Below are 27901 nucleotides of genomic sequence, written 5' to 3'. Positions count from 1 at the left end.
ATCTCACTCCTGTCCTCACATGATTTACACTCAATCCTCTGGCAGTGGTTACTTGACAGTGATGAGGAACGGGAATCCTTCCTGGCTTTTCACCCCTTAAATCAGGGATGGGGCACTGAAGCCAATCGTACCAACCAACTGATCATGGACTAGGATGGAACCTTAACCTTCTAGGTTGGGACTCATTGATTCCTGTACAATTCGGGCAGGGGGTGGGGGGGTGGTCGGGGGATGTGCTCGGTTATTAAAGCTTTGAGTTAATAGTGAGAGGAGTTGGGTCTATTGAGGCTTTTCGGGTGCAGGTGAAAGGGCACGGACCCATGAATACAGACAGTTCCACCAGTCAGCAGCATTGCTCAGCATCATAGAGTTAAGAGGCACAGTGAGTAGTGTAGATGGGAGCAGGAAGTTACAAGTGAGTGGGCAAAACCGTGGCGGATGGAGTTTAACGTGGGAAAGTGTGGGGTCACCCACTTTTGACTTAAGAAAGATAAATCGAAATATTTTCTAAATGGTGAGAGACTAGGAACTGTGAAAAGCAAAGGTTGTCCAGGTACACAAATCACTAAAAGCTCGTAGACAGGAACAAAAAGTTATCAAAAAGGCTAATGGAATGTTGGCCTTTATCTCGAGGGGGCTGGAATACAAAGGGGTAGAAGTTATGATTCAGTTGTAAAGGGCCTTGGTCAGTCCCTATCTGGAGCACTGCGTTCAGTTCTGGGCACCCCACCTCAGGAAGGATATATTGGCCTTGGAGGGGGTGCAGCACAGATTCGCCAGAATGATACTGGGGCTCAAAGGGTTAAAGGACAGGTTGCAGAGACGAGGCTTGTATTCCCTTGAGTGTAGAAGATTAAGGGGTGATCTAATTGAGGTGTTTAAGATGATTCAAGGATTTGAAAGGATAGATAGAGAGAAACTATTTCCTCTGGTGGGGGAGTCTAGAACAAGGGGGCATAACCTTAAAATTAGAGCCAGGCCATTCAGGGGTGATGTCAGGAAGCACAGAGGGGAGTGGAAATCTGGGACTTTCTCCCCCAAAAAGCTGTTGAGGCTGGGGGTCAATTGAAAATGTCAAAACTGAGATTGATAGATTTTTGTTAGGTAAGGGTATTAAAGGTTATTGAACCAAGGTGAGTAAATAGAGCTGAGGTACAGATCATGATCGAATTGAATGGTGGAACAGGCTTGAAGGGCTGAATGGCCTACCCTGTTCCTATGTTCCAAGTAATCTGTACAGTGACTAACAGACTCACACCCCTCCACCCACTGAGTTCAGTTTCGATGGGGTGATTTGATAAACTCTAATATCTGCTGTGCGATGTGTGGCTGCTCCTCTCTGACTTTCAGTGGAGTACTCACACTGTTTTCCCCTCCCAGCCACATTGTATTTACGACTGAATCTCAGAGCCAGATCTGACATGAATGCTGAACAGAGGCCTCATTCATTTTTCATGTGGGAGTACATTAAAGATTTCAGAGATAGTCTCCATACCTGACCTTTGTAGACACAGAAGAGGATCCCTCCAATCACCTCCACCACAAAGATAATTAGCAGCAGGATGAAGAACTAACAAAGAGGGAAGGAAACACAGGAAAACTGTAAGTCCAAGGAGGTGATTTGTTATAAGGAATAAACACACTCACAGTCACCAAACAGACAGCATCCTCACACATATACATATCCACACACTGTCCTTTATAACACACCACAGTCCTCTATAAGACAGTAGTGGTGAACGGTTGTTTTTCGGACTGGAGGGAGGCGTACAGTGGTGTTCCCCAGGGGTCAGTGCTGGGACCACTGCTTTTTTTGATATATTAATGACTTGGATTTGGGTGTACAGGGCACAATTTCCAAATTTGCAGATTATACAAAACTTGGAAGTGTAGTGAACAGTGAGGAGGATAGTGATAGACTTCAAGAGGATATAGACAGGCTGGTGGCATGGGCGGACACATGGCAGATGAAATTTAACACAGAAAAATGCGAAGTGGTACATTTTGGTAGGAAGAGCGAGGAGAGGCAATATAAACTAGAGGGCACAACTCTAATCGTTGAAAGTGGCAGGGCAGGTTGAGAAAGTGGTTAAAAAAGCATACGAGATCCTGGACTTTATAAATAGAGGCATAGAGTACAAAAGTATGGACGTCATGATGAACCTTTATAAAACACTGGTTCGGCCACAGCTGGAGTATTGTGTCCAGTTCTGGGCACCGCACTTCAGGAAAGATGTGAAGGCCTTAGAGAGGGTGCAGAAGAGATTTACCAGAATGATTCCAGAGATGAGGGACTTCAGTTACGTGGATAGACTGGAGAAGCTGGGGTTGTTCTCCTTGGAACAGAGACGGTTGTGAGGAGATTTGCTGGAGGTATTCAAAATCATGAAGGGTCTAGACAGAGTAAATAGAGAGAAACTGTTCCCATTGGCGGAAGGGTCAAGATCCAGAGGACATAGATTTAAGGTGATTGACAAAAGAACCAAAGGTGACATGAGGAAAAACTTTTTTACACAGTGAGTGGTCCAGATCTGGAATGCACTGCCTGAGGGGGTGGTGGAGGCAGATTCAATCACGGCCTTCAAAAGGGAACTGGATAAGTACTTGAAAGGAAAAAAATTGCAGGGCTACGGGGAAAGGGCGGGGGAATGGAACTAGCTGGATTGCTCTTGCATAGAGCCGGCACGTACTTGATGGGCCGAATAGCCACCTGTTCTGTAACAACACACACACACACACGCACACACACAGACCTTTATAACACACACACACAGTCCTTTATCATACACACACAGTCCTTTATAAGTCCTAGAAGTAAAGGGAATTAGGGGTTACGGGGAGCGGGCAGGAAATTGGACATGAATTTAAATTTGAGGTTAGGATCAGATCAGCCATGATCTTATTGAATGGCGGAGCAGGCTCGAGGGGCCGATTGGCCTACTCCTGCTCCTATTTCTTATGTTCTTATGTACACACACACACACACAAACACAATCCTTTATAACACACACACACAATCCTTTATAACACACACACACACAATCCTTTATAACACACACACACAATCCTTTATAACACACACACACAATCCTTTATAACACACACACACACAATCCTTTATAACACACACACACACAATCCTTTATAACACACACACACAGTCCTTTATAACACACACACACACAATCCTTTATAACACACACACAGTCCTTTATAACACACACAGTCCTTTATAACACACACAAACACAATCCTTTATAACACACACACAGTCCTTTATAACACACAAAGTCCTTTATAACACACACACACACAAACACAATCCTTTATAACACACACACACAATCCTTTATAACACACACACACAATCCTTTATAACACACAAACACAATCCTTTATAACACACACACACAGTCCTTTATAACACACAAACACAATCCTTGAGAACACACACACACACAATCCTTTATAACACACACACACAATCCTTTATAACACACACAAACACAATCCTTTATAACACACAAACACAATCCTTTATAACACACACACACACAATCCTTAAAAACACACACACACAATCCTTGAGAACACACACACACAATCCTTTATAACACACACACACAATCCTTTATAACACACACAAACAATCCTTTATAACACACAAACACAATCCTTTATAACACACAAACACAATCCTTTATAACACACACACACACAATCCTTAAAAACACACACACACAATCCTTGAGAACACACACACACAATCCTTTATAACACACACACACAATCCTTTATAACACACACACACAATCCTTTATAACACACAAACACAATCCTTGAGAACACACACACACAATCCTTTATAACACACACACACAATCCTTTATAACACACAAACACAATCCTTTATAACACACACACACACAATCCTTAAAAACACACACACACAATCCTTGAGAACACACACACACAATCCTTTATAACACACACACACAATCCTTTATAACACACAAACACAATCCTTTATAACACACACACACAATCCTTTATAACACACACACACAATCCTTTATAACACACACACACAATCCTTTATAACACACACACACAATCCTTTATAACACACACACACAATCCTTGAGAACACACACACACAATCCTTTATAACACACACACACAATCCTTTATAACACACACACACAATCCTTTATAACACACACACACAATCCTTTATAACACACACACACAATCCTTTATAACACACAAACACAATCCTTGAGAACACACACACACAATCCTTTATAACACACACACACAATCCTTTATAACACACAAACACAATCCTTGAGAACACACACACACAATCCTTTATAACACACACACACAATCCTTTATAACACACACACACACAATCCTTTATAACACACACAAACAATCCTTTATAACACACACACACAATCCTTTATAACACACAAACACAATCCTTGAGAACACACACACACAATCCTTTATAACACACAAACACAATCCTTGAGAACACACACACACAATCCTTTATAACACACACACACAATCCTTTATAACACACAAACACAATCCTTGAGAACACACACACACAATCCTTTATAACACACACACACAATCCTTTATAACACACACACACACAATCCTTTATAACACACAAACACAATCCTTGAGAACACACACACACAATCCTTTATAACACACACACACAATCCTTTATAACACACACACAATCCTTTATAACACACACACACAGTCCTTTATAACACACACACACAATCCTTTATAACACACACACACAATCCTTTATAACACACAAACACAATCCTTGAGAACACACACACACACAATCCTTTATAACACACACACACAATCCTTTATAACACACAAACACAATCCTTGAGAACACACACACACAATCCTTTATAACACACACACACAATCCTTTATAACACACACACACAATCCTTTATAACACACACACACAATCCTTTATAACACACACAAACAATCCTTTATAACACACACACACAATCCTTTATAACACACACACACAATCCTTTATAACACACACACACAATCCTTTATAACACACACACACAGTCCTTTATAACACACACACACACAATCCTTTATAACACACACACACAATCCTTTATAACACACAAACACAATCCTTGAGAACACACACACACAATCCTTTATAACACACACACACACAATCCTTTATAACACACACACACAATCCTTTATAACACACACACACAATCCTTTATAACACACACACACAATCCTTTATAACACACACACACAATCCTTTATAACACACACACACAATCCTTTACAACACACACACAATCCTTGAAAACACACACACACACAGAGTGCTTTATAAAACACACTCACACAGTCCTTTATAACACGCACAAACACAATCCTTTATAACACACAAGCACAGTCCTTTACAACACACACACACAGTCCTTTATAACACACACACACAGTCCTGTAAAACACACACACACAGTCCTTTATAACACACACACACAATCCTTTATAACACACACACACAGTCCTTTATAACACACAGTCCTTTATAACACACACACAGTCCTTTATAACACACACACAGTCCTTTATAACACACACACACAGTCCTTTATAACACACACCCACAGTCCTTTATAAAACACATACCCACAGTCCTTTATAAAACACACCCACACAGTCCTGTATAAAACACACACCCAGTCCTTTATAAAACACACACCCACAGTCCTTTATAAAACACACACCCACAGTCCTGTATAAAACACACACCCACAGTCCTTTATAAAACACACACCCACAGTCCTGTATAAAACACACACCCACAGTCACTGAGCGGCTTCAGGGCATTCTCAAGGGGGAGGGTGAGCAGGCAGAGGTCGTGGTCCACATTGGGACCAACGACATAGGTAGGAAGGGAGATGAGGTCCTGCATCAAGAATTTAGGGAGCTCGGTAGCAGATTAAAGAGCAGGACCTCAAAGGTTGTAATCTCTGGATTACTCCCAGTGCCACGGGCTAGTGAGTATAGAAATAGGAGGATAGAACAGATGAATGCGTGGCTAAAGAGTTGGTGCAGGAGGGAGGGTTTCAGTTTCCTGGATCACTGGGCCTGCTTCTGGGGAAGGTGGGACTTGTACAAGTCGGACGGGTTGCACCTGAACCAGAGCGGGACAAATATCCTTGCGGGGAGGTTTGCGAGCACTGTTCGGGGGGGTTTAAACTAACTTGGCAGGGGGATGGGATACAGAGTGGAGCTACAATAGGGGGTGATGTGCAGCCAAATATAGAGAAAAGAACAAGTCAGCTTGGAAGACAGGGCAAATATGTGAGGGCAAGACTGGATGGCATCTATTTTAATGCAAGGAGTCTTGCGAATAAGGTGGATGAACTGAAGGTGTTGATAAACACATGGGAGTATGATATTATTGCTGTCACAGAGACATGGTTGAGGGAGGGGCAAGACTGGCAGCTCAATATTCCGGGGTACAGAATCTTCAGGCGAGACAGAGGGGGAGGTATAAGAGGAGGGGGGGTCGCAATATTAATTAAAGAATCAATTACTGCCATAAGGAGGGATGATATATTAGCAGGTTCCTCTAATGAGGCCATATGGGTGGAGCTTAAAAACAAAAAGGGGGCAAGCACTTTGATGGGAGTGTACTATAGGCCCCCAAACAGTCAGGGGGAGATAGAGGAACAGATATGTAGGCAAATCTCAGAAAATTGTGCAAATAATAGGGTAATAATAGTGGGGGATTTCAACTTCCCCAATATTAACTGGGATACTCAGAGTGTAAAAGGCTTAGAGGGTACAAAATTCTTAACGTGCATCCAGGAGAGCTTTTTGAGCCAGCATGTAGAAAGTCCTACAAGAGAGGGGGCGGTACTGGACCTAATTCTAGGGAATGTGGCCGGCCAAGTGGAAGAAGTGCTAGTAGGTGAGCACTTTGGTGACAGTGACCATAATTTGGTGAGATTTAAGGTGGTCATGGAAAAGGACAGGGAGGGGCCGGAAATAAAGGTTCTAAATTGGGGGAAGGCCGATTTTAATAGGATAAGGCAGGATCTGGCCAAAATGGACTGGGATCAGCTGCTTGTAGGAAAATCCGCATCGGAGCAATGGAAGTCTTTCAGAAGGGAGATTGAGACCATACAATGGCAACATGTTCCCGTAAAGGTCAAGGGTGGTTCCAAGAACTCCAGGGAACCTTGGATGTCAGGGGATATACGAGAATGGATTAGGAAAAAAAGGAGGGCTTTTGGCAGATACAAAAGGCTAAAGATGGAGGAAGCCCTAGAGGAGTACAAAAAGTGCAAGGGGATACTTAAAAAAGAAATTAGGAGATCAAGGAGGGGCCATGAAATAACACTGGCGAGCAAAATAAAGGAAAATCCTAAGATGTTTTATAAGTATATTAAGGGTAAGAGGATGACTAGGGAAAAAATAGGGCCCATTAGGGACAAAAATGGCAATCTGTGTGTGGAGCCGGCAGATGTAGAAGGGGTTCTAAATGAATTTTTTACTTCTGTTTTCACTATGGAGAAGGACGATGTAGACATAAAAATACGGCAGGGGGACTGTGATATACTCGAACATATTAACATCGAGCGGGAGGAGGTATTGGCGGTTTTAGCAGGCCTAAAAATGGATAAATCCCCAGGCCCGGACTAAATGTATCCCAGGCTACTGTGTGAGGCAAAGGAGGAGATTGCGGGGGCTCTGACACTTATATTCAGAACCTCTCTGGCCACAGGGGATGTGCCAGAGGACTGGAGAACCGCTAATGTAATACCATTATTCAAGAAGGGGAGTAGGGAAAAACCGGGGAACTACAGGCCAGTGAGCCTAACATCAGTGGTAGGAAAATTATTGGAAAAAATTCTGAAGGACAAAATTAGTCTCCACTTGGAGAAGCAAGGATTAATCAGGGATAGTCAACATGGCTTTGTCAAGGGAAGATCATGTCTGACTAATTTGATTGAATTTTTTGAGGGGGTGACTAGGCGTGTGGATGAGGGTAACGCAGTGGATGTGGTATACATGGATTTCAGTAAGGCCTTCGATAAAGTCCCGCACAGGAGACTGGTCAAGAAGGTACGAGCCCATGGAATCCAGGGTGCCTTGGCACTTTGGATACAAAACTGGCTTAGTGGCAGAAGGCAGAGGGTGATGGTCGAAGGTTGTTTTTGTGACTGGAAGCCTGTGGCCAGTGGGGTACCACAGGGATCGGTGCTGGGTCCCTTGCTGTTTGTGGTCTACATTAATGACTTGGATATGAATGTAAAAGGTATGATCAGTAAGTTCGCTGATGATACAAAAATTGGTAGGGTGGTAAATAGCGAGGAGGATAGCCTCAGTCTGCAGGACGATATAGATGGGTTGGTCAGATGGGCGGAACAGTGGCAATGGAATTTAACCCGGAAAAGTGCGAGGTGATGCACTTTGGAGGGACTAACAAGGCAAGGGAATACACAATGAATGGGAGGACCCTAGGCAAGACAGAGGGTCAGAGGGATCTTGGTGTGCAAGTTCACAGATCCCTGAAGGCGGCGGAACAGGTAGGTAAGGTGGTAAAGAAGGCATATGGGATACTTGCCTTTATTAGCCGAGGCATAGAATATAAGAGCAAGGAGGTTATGATGGAGCTGTATAAAACACTGGTTAGGCCACAGCTGGAGTACTGTGTGCAGTTCTGGTCGCCACACTACAGGAAGGATGTGATCGCTTTGGAGAGGGTGCAGAGGAGATTCACCAGGATGTTACCAGGGCTGGAGCGCTTCAGCTATGAAGAGAGACTGGGAAGATTGTTTTTTTTTTCCTTGGAGCAGAGGAGGCTGAGGGGGGACATGATTGAGGTGTACAAAATTATGAGGGGCACAGATAGGATGGATACTAAGGAGCTTTTTCCCTTCGTTGAGGGTACTATAACAAGGGGACATAGATTCAAGGTAAAAGGCGGGAGGTTTAGAGGGGATTTGAGAAAGAACTTTTTCACCCAGAGGGTGGTTGGAGTCTGGAACTCACTGTCTGAAAGGGTTGTGGAGGCAGGAACCCTCACAACATTCAAGAAGCATTTGGATGAGCACTTGAAATGCCATAGCATACAAGGCTACGGACCAAATGCTGGAATATGGGATTAGAGTAGACAGGGCTGATGGCCGGCGCGGACACGATGGGCCGAAGGGCCTCTATCCGTGCTGTATAACTCTATGACTCTATGACTCAGTCCTTTATAAATCACACCCACACAGTCCTGTAATAAACACACACCCACAGTCCTTTATAAAACACACCCACACAGTCCTGTATAAAACACACACCCACAGTCCTGTATAAAACACACACCCACAGTCCTTTATAAAACACACCCACACAGTCCTGTATAAAACACACACCCACAGTCCTTTATAAAACACACCCACACAGTCCTGTATAAAACACACACCCACAGTCCTTTATAAAACACACCCACACAGTCCTGTATAAAACACACACCCACAGTCCTTTATAAAACACACCCACACAGTCCTGTATAAAACACACACCCACAGTCCTTTATAAAACACACCCACACAGTCCTTTATAAAACACACCCACAGTCCTTTATAAAACACACACCCACAGTCCTTTATAAAACACACACCCACAGTCCTTTATAAAACACACCCACACAGTCCTGTATAAAACACACACCCACAGTCCTTTATAAAACACACACCCACAGTCCTTTATAAAACACACACCCACAGTCCTTTATAAAACACACACCCACAGTCCTTTATAAAACACACACCCACAGTCCTTTATAAAACACACCCACACAGTCCTTTATAAAACACACACCCACAGTCCTTTATAAAACACACCCACACAGTCCTTTATAAAACACACACCCACAGTCCTTTATAAAACACACACCCACAGTCCTGTATAAAACACATCCACACAGTCCTTTATAAAACACACACCCACAGTCCTTTATAAAACACACCCACACAGTCCTTTATAAAACACACACCCACAGTCCTTTATAAAACACACACCCACAGTCCTGTATAAAACACATCCACACAGTCCTTTATAAAACACACACCCACAGTCCTTTATAAAACACACACCCACAGTCCTTTATAAAACACACCCACACAGTCCTTTATAAAACACACCCACACAGTCCTTTATAAAACACACCCACACAGTCCTGTATAAAACACACACCCACAGTCCTTTATAAAACACACACCCACAGTCCTTTATAAAACACACACCCACAGTCCTTTATAAAACACACCCACACAGTCCTGTATAAAACACACACCCACAGTCCTTTATAAAACACACACCCACAGTCCTTTATAAAACACACACCCACAGTCCTTTATAAAACACACACCCACAGTCCTTTATAAAACACACCCACACAGTCCTGTATAAAACACACACCCACAGTCCTTTATAAAACACACCCACACAGTCCTGTATAAAACACACACCCACAGTCCTTTATAAAACACACCCACACAGTCCTGTATAAAACACACACCCACAGTCCTTTATAAAACACACCCACACAGTCCTGTATAAAACACACACCCACAGTCCTTTATAAAACACACCCACACAGTCCTGTATAAAACACACACCCACAGTCCTTTATAAAACACACACCCACAGTCCTTTATAAAACACACACCCACTGTCCTTTATAAAACACACACCCACAGTCCTTTATAAAACACACACCCACAGTCCTTTATAAAACACACACCCACAGTCCTTTATAAAACACACCCACACAGTCCTTTATAAAACACACACCCACAGTCCTGTATAAAACACACACCCACAGTCCTTTATAAAACACACCCACACAGTCCTTTATAAAACACACACCCACAGTCCTTTATAAAACACACCCACACAGTCCTTTATAAAACACACACCCACAGTCCTTTATAAAACACACACCCACAGTCCTGTATAAAACACACCCACACAGTCCTTTATAAAACACACACCCACAGTCCTTTATAAAACACACCCACACAGTCCTGTATAAAACACACACCCACAGTCCTGTATAAAACACACACCCACAGTCCTTTATAAAACACACACCCACAGTCCTGTATAAAACACACACCCACAGTCCTGTATAAAACACACACCCACAGTCCTTTATAAAACACACACCCACAGTCCTTTATAAAACACACCCACACAGTCCTGTATAAAACACACACCCACAGTCCTTTATAAAACACACACCCACAGTCCTTTATAAAACACACACCCACAGTCCTTTATAAAACACACACCCACAGTCCTTTATAAAACACACCCACACAGTCCTGTATAAAACACGCCCACACAGTCCTGTATAAAACACACCCACACAGTCCTGTATAAAACACACACCCACAGTCCTTTATAAAACACACACCCACGGTCCTGTATAAAACACACACCCACAGTCCTTTATAAAACACACACCCACAGTCCTGTATAAAACACATCATCCTCTCACACACACATTTGGACAGGATCACAGAGGGTAATCCCCCCACTGTGTTGCCGAAGTTCTTGGACCATTTCCATTTAAGCAGCGAAGGCTAAGAGGAAATGAAGTGGAGGTTATGAAAATGATGAGGAGTTTGGATGGAGTGAATTGGGACAGACTATTTCCTGCATCAATGACGGGGGCTCATCTATTTAAAATGATCGCTGTCAGGTGGGAGAAATCACCGAGGGTTGTTGGCGTATTGGAAGCTTTGCCTCAGGGAATATGACTCGAACAACCTCAAACCTCAGTTATAGCTCCCTTTTTCTCTCTGGGATGAGGTGCTGGCAATTTGGGATGGGTGTACTGGCATTTCTGGGGTTGAGGGTACGGAGCAGGTTGGGGTGGGCACTGCCACTGTCCGAACGTGGTGCTGGTGAGGTGGTCTCCACCCCTGCTCTTCACCTGCTCCTCTCTTCTACTGACCTGCTCCACTTTGCCAGTTGTTCATATTTCCCATTCTACCTGCCTGTCCCCCCCTCTATAACCTTTCACACACTCTCTGGGTCTCAGCTACGTCTTCTGTTTCTGTGATTTCTCTCTATGTCCCCTATTGTCTCATGATAACATCACTTCTACCACTAAACCCCATCTCCCGTCTTCCACCTAGGCACTTGAGACTATTTGAAAGAGGAGCAGGGGAATTCTCCTGGTGTCCTGGTCAATATTTATCCCTCAACCAACACCACTAAAAACTCATTACCTGCTCATTATCTCATTGCTGTTTGTGGGTCCTTGCTGTGTGCAAAATTGGCTGCTGTGATTCCCACATTACAACAGTGACTACACGTCAAAAAAAATACTTAATTTGCTGTAAAGTTTCAGAATTTACCTGCACTATTTTGCTTTTTGAACACAGATCAGTATATTGTTGGTCTCTCTCTATCCTTTTCCTTCCCCTGCCCTCCCACCTCTCAAGCCCCGCTCGAGAGCTGGAGGTTGATGGGACGGTGCAGTACAGAGGGAGGGAGTGCAGTGTTGATGATCCATTACTGCTCTGAAGGTTCAGGGGGAGGCTGAAGTTCCCACAGGCATTCTCCTGTTGCCCTCGGCTAACATTCACCCCTTGAGCAAAGCTCACCAAAAACGGACTGACCACTTGTACATCTCCCTCCGACTTGAGGGACCTTGATGTGCACAAACAGGCTTCTGCATTTGCCAAGACAGCAGTGACTGCTCTTCAAGCTCTGAGTTGTTTGAGAAATATGAGATGGTTCTATATAAATGCAAGTCTGTTTTTTTGTTTAACTTGCCCCGCTCTGCCCTCAAACCCCCCCCCTCCCCCACCATGGGTAATGGCACAGGGTCTGCTCAATACCTGCCCTGGTGAGTAGGCCCAGATTGTAAACTCACTGCACAGAGACTCACAGGAACAGCATAACTCAGCACCGGCATTTCAACTCTGGACTGTGTCCTGTGACCATGGTATCGATACTGTCCTTTTCCCTTGTCTCTCCCTTCTTTCTCTCTCTGCAAGAAAGTTCATGGCCTGTCCCTCCGTCGGAAGCCTGGGGCTCGGTTTCTGCTGGGTTACCACAGGTCACAACTTGCCATCGGCTGGATATACGAGTTTCGGCACACCCACCCGCAGTGACCAAGGACGGCTGCAGATCACCGGGGGCCATCGTGACCTCTGTTCAGAGCAGTCAGAGAAGGCCCAGTAATTACACCTTGGGGCCTAGAGGTGATGGGGCAGCCTACTGCGAGCAATGCCCGGGAGGTCAGCCAGCACTCTTACCAGGGTCATGGGGCACTGTTACCAGGGTCATGGGGCACTGTTACCAGGGTCATGGGGCACTGTTACCAGGGTCATGGGGCATTGTTACCAGGGTCATGGGGCACTGTTACCAGGGTCATGGGGCACTGTTACCAGGGTCATGGGGCACTGTTACCAGGGTCATGGGGCACTGTTACCAGGGTCATGGGGCATTGTTACCAGAGTCATGGGGCATTGTTTCCAGGGTCATGGGGCATTGTTACCAGAGTCATGGGGCACTGTTTCCAGGGTCATGGGGCACTGTTACCAGGGTCATGGGGCACTGTTACCAGGGTCATGGGGCATTGTTACCAGGGTCATGGGGCATTGTTTCCAGGGTCATGGGGCATTGTTACCAGGGTCATGGGGCACTGTTTCCAGGGTCATGGGGCATTGTTACCAGGGTCATGGGGCACTGTTTCCAGGGTCATGGGGCATTGTTACCAGGGTCATGGGGCACTGTTACCAGGGTCATGGGGCATTGTTACCAGGGTCATGGGGCATTGTTACCAGGGTCATGGGGCACTGTTACCAGGGTAATGGGGCACTGTTACCAGGGTCATGGGGCATTGTTACCAGGGTCATGGGGCACCGTTACCAGGGTCATGGGGCACTGTTACCAGGGTCATGGGGCACTGTTACCAGGGTCATAGGGCATTGTTAACAGGGTCGTGGGGCACTGTTAGCAGGGTCATGGGGCATTGTTACCAGGGTCATGGGGCACTGTTACCAGGGTCATGGGGCACTGTTACCAGGGTCATGGGGCACTGTTACCAGGGTCATGGGGCATTGTTTCCAGGGTCATGGGGCACTGTTACCAGGCTCATGGGGCACTGTTACCAGGCTCATGGGGCACTGTTACCAGGGTCATGGGGCACTGTTACCAGGGTCATGGGGCATTGTTACCAGGGTCATGGGGCACTGTTACCAGGGTCATGGGGCACTGTTACCAGGGTCATGGGGCATTGTTTCCAGGGTCATGGGGCACTGTTACCAGGGTCATGGGGCACTGTTACCAGGGTCATGCGGTGATGCCGCTGTGATTCTCGCTGCATTAACTCTCAGCAAAGGTTACACACGGACCCCAAACCTCCACGCCCACCCCCGGGGTTCATGATGCCCGTTTTTATCGTCTCTCCCGGGCTGAAACCAAGAGCTGAAAGGAGTGAGGAATCTCAGCAGATTGTGACTGGACAAGCCCAAATATAGAGGACCAGGGAGAGCCTGTGAGTCATTCAGGAAACAAACAGGCCTCTGGCCTGGAACTGTTCCCAGTCCCTCTGCTGCCGCTGGACTTGTCTGAAACGCATTCAACTTATGTACTTTAAAGACACGTCCTGTGGTCAGCTCTGCCGATACTGCGGGCGGTCACTACAAGGGTTTATCAACAAGATTTCACTCTCAGAGATCACTGCTACTGCCCCTCAGCATCCTCTCACATTCAATACAACCGAAGGGACAACCGAGCCTTGGCTAAAGATGGGAAAGCTACGCCCCAGAGCAAGCACTGGTGTCATTTTCAAGCTCTCCTCCCCTCTCCTCCCTCAGCTGGCTCAGGGTAACAGTGAAAGGTTCCTGACGAGGAACGAAAGAGAGATGAGAGGAGCTGAACGATGCCTATCTCTCCGAGAGCTGATGGGACAATCCTGCAGCCCCGCCCCTGGTAAACAAGCAGATCGAGCGAGAGGCAGGGGAACACACATAAGAACTCAAACTTTAACCGGGAAGCGTCTTCAAAACCCAAAATCCACTCCGAAATTCATCATCCCAGAGTTCAGAGGTCGGCTCCCTCTAGCCTCCAGTGGAAGCTCAAATTTATTTAATGTTAGTTAAATTAATGAGAAAAAAACGTGCCATCTGTGAGTGACGGTTTGGGAACCTGACACTGACCATTTTTTAATTCAGAAATGCCTGAAACTCAATATACCAAGTGGCATCCCATTTAACGACAGACTCCTCCATTTTGGGACTATTTTCTTGCTGCAACACATCAATAATAAGATAGTAACATCCCAGGATCAGTATTGATAAACTTCAGAGAGACTCCACGAGAGAGCCCATAGATACCAGGGACTGTACAATCCCTGAATACATCACCAGGGACTGTACAATCCAGGAATACATCCCCAGGGACTGTACAATCCAGGAATACATCCCCAGGGACTGTACAATCCAGGAATACATCCCCAGGGACTGTACAATCCAGGAATACATCCCCAGGGACTGTACAATCCCTGAATACATCACCAGGGACTGTACAATCCAGGAATACATCACCAGGGACTGTACAATCCAGGAATACATCACCAGGGACTGTACAATCCAGGAATACATCACCAGGGACTGTACAATCCAGGAATACATCCTCAGGGACTGTACAATCCAGGAATACATCACCAGGGACTGTACAATCCAGGAATACATCACCAGGGACTGTACAATCCAGGAATACATCCTCAGGGACTGTACAATCCAGGAATACATCACCAGGGACTGTACAATCACTGAATACATCACCAGGGACTGTACAATCCAGGAATACATCACCAGGGACTGTACAATCCAGGAATACATCACCAGGGACTGTACAATCCAGGAATACATCCTCAGGGACTGTACAATCCAGGAATACATCACCAGGGACTGTTCAATCACTGAATACATCACCAGGGACTGTACAATCCAGGAATACATCACCAGGGACTGTACAATCCCTGAATACATCACCAGGGATTGTACAATCCAGGAATACATCACCAGGGACTGTACAATCCAGGAATACATCACCAGGGACTGTACAATCCCTGAATACATCACCAGGGACTGTACAATCCCTGAATACATCACCAGGGATTGTACAATCCAGGAATACATCCTCAGGGACTGTACAATCCAGGAATACATCACCAGGGACTGTACAATCACTGAATACATCACCAGGGACTGTACAATCCAGGAATACATCCTCAGGGACTGTACAATCCAGGAATACATCACCAGGGACTGTACAATCCAGGAATACATCACCAGGGACTGTACAATCCAGGAATACATCCTCAGGGACTGTACAATCCAGGAATACATCACCAGGGACTGTACAATCACTGAATACATCACCAGGGACTGTACAATCCAGGAATACATCACCAGGGACTGTACAATCCAGGAATACATCACCAGGGACTGTACAATCCAGGAATACATCCTCAGGGACTGTACAATCCAGGAATACATCACCAGGGACTGTTCAATCACTGAATACATCACCAGGGACTGTACAATCCAGGAATACATCACCAGGGACTGTACAATCCCTGAATACATCACCAGGGATTGTACAATCCAGGAATACATCACCAGGGACTGTACAATCCAGGAATACATCACCAGGGACTGTACAATCCCTGAATACATCACCAGGGACTGTACAATCCCTGAATACATCACCAGGGATTGTACAATCCAGGAATACATCCTCAGGGACTGTACAATCCAGGAATACATCACCAGGGACTGTACAATCACTGAATACATCACCAGGGACTGTACAATCCAGGAATACATCCCCAGGGACTGTACAATCCAGGAATACATCCCCAGGGACTGTACAATCCCTGAATACATCCCCAGGGACTGTACAATCCCTGAATACATCACCAGGGACTGTACAATCCAGGAATACATTACCAGGGACTGTACAATCCAGGAATACATCACCAGGGACTGTACAATCCCTGAATACATCACCAGGGACTGTACAATCCAGGAATACATCACCAGGGACTGTACAATCCCTGAATACATCACCAGGGACTGTACAATCACTGAATACATCACCAGGGACTGTACAATCCCTGAATACATCACCAGGGACTGTACAATCCAGGAATACATCACCAGGGACTGTACAATCCCTGAATACATCACCAGGGAATGTACAATCACTGAATACATCACCAGGGACTGTACAATCCCTGAATACATCACCAGGGACTGTACAATCCAGGAATACATCACCAGGGACTGTACAATCACTGAATACATCACCAGGGACTGTACAATCCAGGAATACATCACCAGGGACTGTACAATCACTGAATACATCACCAGGGACTGTACAATCCCTGAATACATCACCAGGGACTGTACAATCCAGGAATACATCACCAGGGACTGTACAATCCAGGAATACATCACCAGGGACTGTACAATCCCTGAATACATCACCAGGGACTGTACAATCCAGGAATACATCACCAGGGACTGTACAATCCAGGAATGCATCACCAGGGACTGTACAATCCAGGAATACATCCCCAGGGACTGTTCAATCCAGGAATACATCACCAGGGACTGTACAATCCAGGAATACATCCCCAGGGACTGTACAATCCCTGAATACATCACCAGGGACTGTACAATCCAGGAATACATCACCAGGGACTGTACAATCCAGGAATACATCACCAGGGACTGTACAATCCCTGAATACATCACCAGGGACTGTACAATCCCTGAATACATCACCAGGGACTGTACAATCCAGGAATACATCACCAGGGACTGTACAATCCCTGAATACATCACCAGGGACTGTACAATCCCTGAATACATCACCAGGGACTGTACAATCCCTGAATACATCCTCAGGGACTGTACAATCCAGGAATACATCACCAGGGACTGTACAATCCAGGAATACATCACCAGGGACTGTACAATCCCTGAATACATCACCAGGGACTGCACAATCCCTGAATACATCACCAGGGACTGTACAATCCCTGAATACATCACCAGGGACTGTACAATCCAGGAATACATCCCCAGGGACTGTACAATCCCTGAATACATCACCAGGGACTGTACAATCCAGGAATACATCACCAGGGATTGTACAATCCAGGAAAAGATCACTAGGGACTGTACAATCCAGGAATACATCCCCAGGGACTGTACAATCCAGGAATACATCCCCAGGGACTGTACAATCCAGGAATACATCACCAGGGACTGTACAATCCAGGAATACATCACCAGGGACTGTACAATCCAGGAATACATCACCAGGGACTGTACAATCCAGGAATACATCACCAGGGACTGTACAATCCCTGAATACATCACCAGGGACTGTACAATCCAGGAATACATCACCAGGGACTGTACAATCCAGGAATACATCACCAGGGACTGTACAATCTCTGAATACATCACAAGGGACTGTACAATCCAGGAATACATCACCAGGGACTGTACAATCCAAGAATAATTCACCAGGGACTGTACAATCCCTGAATACATCAACAGGGACTGTACAATCCAGGAATACATCACCAGGGACTGTACAATCCCTGAATACATCACCAGGGACTGTACAATCCCTGAATACATCACCAGGGACTGTACAATCCCTGAATACATCACCAGGGACTTTACATTCTAGCAATGCATCACCAGGGACTGTACAATCCCTGAATACATCCCCAGGGACTGTACAATCCCTGAATACATCACCAGGGACTTTACATTCTAGCAATGCATCACCAGGGACTGTACAATCCCTGAATACATCCCCAGGGACTGTACAATCCCTGAATACATCACCAGGGACTTTACATTCTAGCAATGCATCACCAGGGACTGTACAATCCCTGAATACATCACCAGTGACTGTACAATCCCTGAATACATCACCAGGGACTGTACAATCCAGGAATACATCCCCTGGGACTGTACAATCCCTGAATACATCACCAGTGACTGTACAATCCAGGAATACATCCCCAGGGAATGTACAATCCCTGAATACATCACCAGGGACTGTACAATCCAGGAATACATCCCCAGGGACTGTACAATCCCTGAATACATCACCAGGGACTGTACAATGCAGGAATACATCCCCAGGGACTGTACAATCCAGGAATACATCACCAGGGACTGTGCAATACAGGAATACATCACCAGGGACTGTACAATCCCTGAATACATCACCAGGGACTGTACAATCCAGGAATACATCATCAGGGACTGTACAATCCCTGAATACATCACCGGTCACTGTAAAATACAGGAATACATCACCAGGGACTGTACAATCCCTGAATACATCACCAGGGACTGTACAATCCAGGAATACATCATCAGGGACTGTACAATCCCTGAATACATCACCGGGGACTGTACAATCCCTGAATACATCACCAGGGACTGTACAATACAGGAATACATCACCAGGGACTGTACAATCCAGGAATACATCACCAGGGACTGTACAATCCCTGAATACATCACCAGGGACTGTACAATCCAGGAATACATCAGCAGGGACTGTACAATCCCTGAATACATCACCAGGGACTGTACAATCCAGGAATACATCAGCAGGGACTGTACAATCCAGGAATACATCACCAGGGACTGTACAATCCAGGAATACATCACCAGGGACTGTACAATCCAGGAATACATCACCAGGGACTGTACAATCCAGGAATACATCCCCAGGGACTGTACAATCACTGAATACATCAACAGGGACTGTACAATCCAGGAATACATCACCAGGGACTGTACAATTCCTGAATACATAACCAGGGACTGTACAATCCCTGAATACATCACCAGGGACTGTACAATCCCTGAATACATCCCCAGGGACTGTACAATCCAAGAATAAATCACCAGGGACTGTACAATTCCTGAATACATCCCCAGGGACTGTACAATCCCTGAATACATCCCCAGGGACTGTACAATCCAAGAATAAATCACCAGGGACTGTACAATCCCTGAATACATCAACAGGGACTGTACAATCCAGGAATACATCACCAGGGACTGTACAATTCCTGAATACATCACCAGGGACTGTACAATCCCTGAATACATCACCAGGGACTGTACAATTCCTGAATACATCACCAGGGACTGTACAATCCCTGAATACATCACCAGGGACTGTACAATCCCTGAATACATTACCAGGGATTGTACAATCCAGGAATACATCACCAGGGACTGTACAATCCAGGAATACATCACCAGGGACAGTAGAATCCTTAAATACATCAGCAGGGACTGTACAATCCAGGAATACATCACCAGGGACTGTACAATCCCTGAATACATCCCCAGGGACTGTACAATCCAGGAATACATCACCAGGGACTGTACAATCCCTGAATACATTACCAGGGATTGTACAAACCATAAATACATCACCAGGGACTGTACAATCCAGGAATACATCCCCAGGGACTGTACAATCCAGGAATACATCACCAGGGACTGTACAATCCAAGAATACATCCCCAGGGACGGTACAATCCAGGAATACATCACCAGGGACTGTACAATCCAAGAATACATCACCAGGGACTGTACAATCCAAGAATACATCACCAGGGACTGTACAATCCAGGAATACATCACCAGGGACTGTACAATCCAGGAACACATCACCAGGGATTGAACAATCCAGGAATACATCACCAGGGACTGTACAATCCAAGAATACATCACCAGGGACTGTACAATCCAGGAATACATCCTCAGGGACTGTACAATCCAGGAATACATCACCTGGGACTGTACAATCCAAGAATACATCCCCAGGGACTGTACAATCCAAGAATATATCACCAGGGACTGTACAATCCAAGAATACATCCCCAGGGACTGTACAATCCAAGAATACATCACCAGGGACTGTACAATCCAGGAATACATCACCAGGGACTGTACAATCCAAGAATACATAACCAGGGACTGTACAATCCAGGAATACATCCCCAGGGACTGTACAATCCAAGAATACATCACCAGGGACTGTACAATCCAGGAATACATCACCAGGGACTGTACAATCCAAGAATACATCACCAGGGACTGTACAATCCAGGAATACATCACCAGGGACTGTACAATCCAGGAATACATCACCAGGGACTGTACAATCCCTGAATACATCACCAGGGACTGTACAATCCAAGAATACATCCCCAGGGACTGTACAATCCAAGAATACATCACCAGGGACTGTACAATCCAAGAATACATCCCCAGGGACTGTACAATCCAATAATACATCACCAGGGACTGTACAATCCAGGAATACATCACCAGGGACTGTACAATCCAAGAATACATCCCCAGGGACTGTACAATCCAAGAATACATCACCAGGGACTGTACAATCCAGGAATACATCCCCAGGGACTGTACAATCCAAGAATACATCACCAGGGACTGTACAATCCAAGAATACATCACCAGGGACTGTACAATCCCTGAATACATCACCAGGGACTGTACAATCCCTGAATACATCACCAGGGACTTTACAATCCAAGAATACATCACCAGGGACTGTACAATACAGGAATACATCCCCAGGGACTGTACAATCCAGGAATACATCACCAGGGACTGTACAATCCAAGAATACATCCCCAGGGACTGTACAATCCCTGAATACATCACCAGGGACTGTACAATCCAGGAATACATCACCAGGGACTGTACAATCCAGGAATGCATCACCAGGGACTGTACAATCCAGGAATACATCACCAGGGACTGTACAATCCCTGAATACATCCCCAGGGACTGTACAATCCAGGAATACATCACCAGGGACTGTACAATCCAGGAATGCATCACCAGGGACTGTACAATCCAGGAATGCATCACCAGGGACTGTACAATCCAGGAATACATCACCAGGGACTGTACAATCCAGGAATACATCACCAGGGACTGTACAATCCCTGAATACATCACCAGGGACTGTACAATCCAGGAATACATCACCAGGGACTGTACAATCCCTGAATACATCACCAGGGACTGGACAATCCAGGAATACATCACCAGGGACTTTACAATCCAGGAATGCATCACCAGGGACTGTACAATCCCTGAATACATCCCCAGGGACTGTACAATCCAGGAATACATCACCAGGGACTGTACAATCCAGGAATGCATCACCAGGGACTGTACAATCCAGGAATGCATCACCAGGGACTGTACAATCCAGGAATACATCACCAGGGACTGTACAATCCAGGAATACATCACCAGGGACTGTACAATCCCTGAATACATCACCAGGGACTGTACAATCCAGGAATACATCACCAGGGACTGTACAATCCAGGAATACATCACCAGGGACTGTACAATCCAGGAATACATCACCAGGCACTGTACAATCCCTGAATACATCACCAGGGACTGTACAATCCAGGAATGCATCACCAGGGACTGTACAATCCAGGAATACATCCCCAGGGACTGTACAATCCAGGAATACATCACCAGGGACTGTACAATCCCTGAATACATCCCCAGGGACTGTACAATCCCTGAATACATCCCCAGGGACTGTACAATCCAGGAATACATCACCAGGGACTGTACAATCACTGAATACATCCCCAGGGACTGTACAATCCAGGAATACATCACCAGGGACTTTACAATCCAGGAATACATCACCAGGGACTGTACAATCCAGGAATACATCACCAGGGACTGTACAATCCCTGAATACATCACCAGGGACTGTACAATCCAGGAATGCATCACCAGGGACTGTACAATCCAGGAATACATCCCCAGGGACTGTACAATCCAAGAATACATCACCAGGGACTTTACAATCCAGGAATACATCACCAGGGACTGTACAATCCCTGAATACATCCCCAGGGACTGTACAATCCAAGAATACATCACCAGGGACTTTACAATCCAGGAATACATTCCCAGGGACTGTACAATCCAGGAATGCATCACCAGGGACTGTACAATCCAGGAATACATCACCAGGGACTGTACAATCCAGGAATACATCACCAGGGACTGTACAATCCCTGAATACATCACCAGGGACTGTACAATCCAGGAATACATCACCAGGGACTGTACAATCCCTGAATACATCACCAGGGACTGTACACTCCATGAATACATCACCAGGGACTGTACAATCCAGGAATGCATCACCAGGGACTGTACAATCCAGGAATACATCCCCAGGGACTGTACAATCCAGGAATACATCACCAGGGACTGTACAATCCCTGAATACATCACCAGGGACTGTACAATCCAGGAATACATCCCCAGGGATTGTTCAATCCAGGAATACATCACCAGGGATTGTACAATCCAGGAATGCATCACCAGGGACTGTACAATCCAGGAATATATCCCCAGGGACTGTACAATCCCTGAATACATCACCAGGGACTGTACAATCCAGGAATACATCACCAGGGACTGTACAATCCAGGAATACATCCCCAGGGACTGTACAATCCCTGAATACATCACCAGGGACTGTACAATCCAGGAATACATCCCCAGGGACTGTACAATCCAGGAATGCATCACCAGGGACTGTACAATCCAGGAATACATCACCAGAGACTGTACAATCCAGGAATACATCACCAGGGACTGTACAATCCCTGAATACATCACCAGGGACTGTACAATCCAGGAATACATCCCCAGGGACTGTACAATCCCTGAATACATCACCAGGGACTGTACAATCCAGGAATACATCCCCAGGGACTGTACAATCCCTGAATACATCACCAGGGACTGTACAATCCAGGAATACATCCGCAGGGACTGTACAATCCAGGAATGCATCACCAGGGACTGTACAATCCAGGAATGCATCACCAGGGACTGTACAATCCAGGAATACATCACCAGGGACTGTACAATCCCTGAATACATCCCCAGGGACTGTACAATCCAGGAATACATCCCCAGGGACTGTACAATCCCTGAATACATCACCAGGGACTGTACAATCCCTGAATACATCACCAGGGACTGTACAATCCAGGAATACATCATCAGGGACTGTACAATCCCTGAATACATCACCAGGGACTGTACAATCCCTGAATACATCACCAGGGACTGTACAATCCAGGAATACATCCCCAGGGACTGTACAATCCCTGAATACATCACCAGGGACTGTGCAATCCAGGAATACATCCCCAGGGACTGTACAATCCAGGAATGCATCACCAGGGACTGTACAATCCAGGAATACATCCCCAGGGACTGTACAATCCAGGAATACATCCCCAGGGACTGTACAATCCAGGAATACATCCCCAGGGACTGTACAATCCAGGAATACATCCCCAGGGACTGTACAATCCAGGAATACATCATCAGGGACTGTAAAATCCAGGAATACATCACCAGGGACTGTACAATCCAGGAATACATCCCCAGGGACTGTACAATCCAGGAATACATCCCCAGGGACTGTACAATCCAGGAATACATCATCAGGGACTGTAAAATCCAGGAATACATCACCAGGGACTGCACAATCCAGGAATACATCCCCAGGGACTGTACAATCCAGGAATACATCCCCAGGGACTGTACAATCCAGGAATACATCACCAGGGACTGTACAATCCCTGAATACATCACCAGGGACTGTACAATCCCTGAATACATCACCAGGGACTGTACAATCCCTGAATACATCACCAGGGACTGTACAATCCAGGAATACATCACCAGGGAATGTACAATCCCTGAATACATCACCAGGGACTGTACAATCCAGGAATACATTACTAAGACTCTGGTGCAGTCTCCAGTGCTGTTATTATCCCCTCTGGTACAGTCTCCAGTGCTGTTATTACCCTCTCTGATACAGTCTCCAGTGCTGTTATTATAACCTCTGGTACAGTCTCCAGTGCTGTTATTATCCCCTCTGGTACAGTCTCCAGTGCTGTTATTATCCCCTCTGGTACAGTCTCCAGTGCTGTTATTACCCTCACTGGTACAGTCTCCAGTGCTGTTATTACCCTCACTGGTACAGTCTCCAGTGCTGTTATTACCCTCTCTGGTACAGTCTCCAGTGCTGTTATTATCCTCTCTGGTACAGTCTCCAGTGCTGTTGTTATCCTCACTGGGCACAGTCTCCAGTGCTGTTATTATCCTCTCCGATACAGTCTCCAGTGCTGTTATTATCCCCTCTGGAACTGTCTCCAGTGCAATTATTATCATCTGGGTACAGTCTCCAGTGCTGTTATGATCCTCTCTGGTACAGTCTCCAGTGCTATTTTTACCCTCACTGGTACAGTCTCCAGTGCTGTTATTACCCTCTCTGGTACAGTCTCCAGTGCTATTTTTACCCTCACTGGTACAGTCTCCAGTGCTGTTATTATCCTCTCTGGTACAGTCTCAAGTGCTGTTATTATCCTCACTGGGTACAGTCTCCAGTGCTGTTATTACCCTCTCTGGGCACAGTCTCCAATGCTGTTATTAACTTCTCTGGTACAGTCTCCAGTGCTGTTTTTATCCTCTCTGGTACAGTCTCCAGTGCTGTTATTATCCTCTCTGGTACAGTCTCCAGTGCTGTTATTATCCTCACTCGGCACAGTCTCCAGTGCTGTTATTAACCTCTCTGGTACAGTCTCCAGTGCTGTTATTATCCTCTCTGGTACAGTCTCCAGTGCTGCTTTTACCCTCTCTGGTGCAGTCTCCAGTGCTGTTATTATCCCCTCTGGTGCAGTCTCCAGTGCTGTTATTATCCCCTCTGGTACAATCTCCAGTGCTGTTATTATCCCCACTGGTACAGTCTCTAGTGCTGTTATTACCCTCTCTGGTACAGTCTCCAGTGCTGTTATTATCCTCTCTGGTACAGTCTCCAGTGCTGTTGTTATCCTCACTGGGCACAGTCTCCAGTGCTGTTATTATCCTCTCCGATACAGTCTCCAGTGCTGTTATTATCCCCTCTGGAACTGTCTCCAGTGCAATTATTATCATCTGGGTACAGTCTCCAGTGCTGTTATGATCCTCTCTGGTACAGTCTCCAGTGCTATTTTTACCCTCACTGGTACAGTCTCCAGTGCTGTTATTACCCTCTCTGGTACAGTCTCCAGTGCTATTTTTACCCTCACTGGTACAGTCTCCAGTGCTGTTATTATCCTCTCTGGTACAGTCTCAAGTGCTGTTATTATCCTCACTGGGTACAGTCTCCAGTGCTGTTATTACCCTCTCTGGGCACAGTCTCCAATGCTGTTATTAACTTCTCTGGTACAGTCTCCAGTGCTGTTTTTATCCTCTCTGGTACAGTCTCCAGTGCTGTTATTATCCTCTCTGGTACAGTCTCCAGTGCTGTTATTATCCTCACTGGGCACAGTCTCCAGTGCTGTTATTAACCTCTCTGGTACAGTCTCCAGTGCTGTTATTATCCTCTCTGGTACAGTCTCCAGTGCTGCTTTTACCCTCTCTGGTGCAGTCTCCAGTGCTGTTATTATCCCCTCTGGTACAATCTCCAGTGCTGTTATTATCCCCACTGGTACAGTCTCTAGTGCTGTTATTATCCTCTCTGGTACAGTCTCCAGTGCTGTTATTACCCTCTCTGGTACAGTCTCCAGTGCTGTTATTAACTTCTCTGGTACAGTCTCCAGTGCTGTTATTATCCTCTCTGGTACAGTCTCCAGTGCTGTTATTATCCTCTCTGGTACAGTCTCCAGTGCTGCTTTTACCCTCTCTGGTACAGTCTCCAGTGCTGTTATTATCCCCACTGGTACAGTCTCTAGTGCTGTTATTATCCTCTCTGGTACAGTCTCCAGTGCTGTTATTATCCTCTCTGGTACAGTCTCCAGTGCTATTTTTACCCTCACTGGTACAGTCTCCAGTGCTGTTATTATCCTCTCTGGTACAGTCTCAAGTGCTGTTATTATCCTCACTGGGTACAGTCTCCAGTGCTGTTATTACCCTCTCTGGGCACAGTCTCCAATGCTGTTATTAACTTCTCTGGTACAGTCTCCAGTGCTGTTTTTATCCTCTCTGGTACAGTCTCCAGTGCTGTTATTATCCTCTCTGGTACAGTCTCCAGTGCTGTTATTATCCTCACTGGGCACAGTCTCCAGTGCTGTTATTAACCTCTCTGGTACAGTCTCCAGTGCTGTTATTATCCTCTCTGGTACAGTCTCCAGTGCTGCTTTTACCCTCTCTGGTGCAGTCTCCAGTGCTGTTATTATCCCCTCTGGTGCAGTCTCCAGTGCTGTTATTATCCCCTCTGGTACAATCTCCAGTGCTGTTATTATCCCCACTGGTACAGTCTCTAGTGCTGTTATTACCCTCTCTGGTACAGTCTCCAGTGCTGTTATTATCCTCTCTGGTACAGTCTCCAGTGCTGTTGTTATCCTCACTGGGCACAGTCTCCAGTGCTGTTATTATCCTCTCCGATACAGTCTCCAGTGCTGTTATTATCCCCTCTGGAACTGTCTCCAGTGCAATTATTATCATCTGGGTACAGTCTCCAGTGCTGTTATGATCCTCTCTGGTACAGTCTCCAGTGCTATTTTTACCCTCACTGGTTCAGTCTCCAGTGCTGTTATTACCCTCTCTGGTACAGTCTCCAGTGCTATTTTTACCCTCACTGGTACAGTCTCCAGTGCTGTTATTATCCTCTCTGGTACAGTCTCAAG

General features: G+C 45.8%; 1 protein-coding gene across 1 annotated transcript in view; it reads right to left on the bottom strand.

Annotated features, from left to right (window-relative positions):
• LOC137327658 (tetraspanin-4-like) overlaps positions 1 to 27901 on the bottom strand; it is a 314133-nt gene that overhangs the window by 32987 nt on the left and 253245 nt on the right. The window contains exon 3 of the mRNA XM_067993460.1: positions 1496 to 1570. Within this exon, the coding sequence (XP_067849561.1) occupies positions 1496 to 1570 (75 nt within the window). The remainder of the gene's footprint in view (positions 1 to 1495; positions 1571 to 27901) is intronic.

This window comes from Heptranchias perlo, chromosome 12, assembly GCF_035084215.1.
Source record: "Heptranchias perlo isolate sHepPer1 chromosome 12, sHepPer1.hap1, whole genome shotgun sequence".
NCBI lineage: Eukaryota > Metazoa > Chordata > Chondrichthyes > Hexanchiformes > Hexanchidae > Heptranchias > Heptranchias perlo.
The sequence above is the reverse complement of the archived record's forward strand: the minus strand, read 5'-3'. Positions and strand labels throughout refer to the sequence as shown.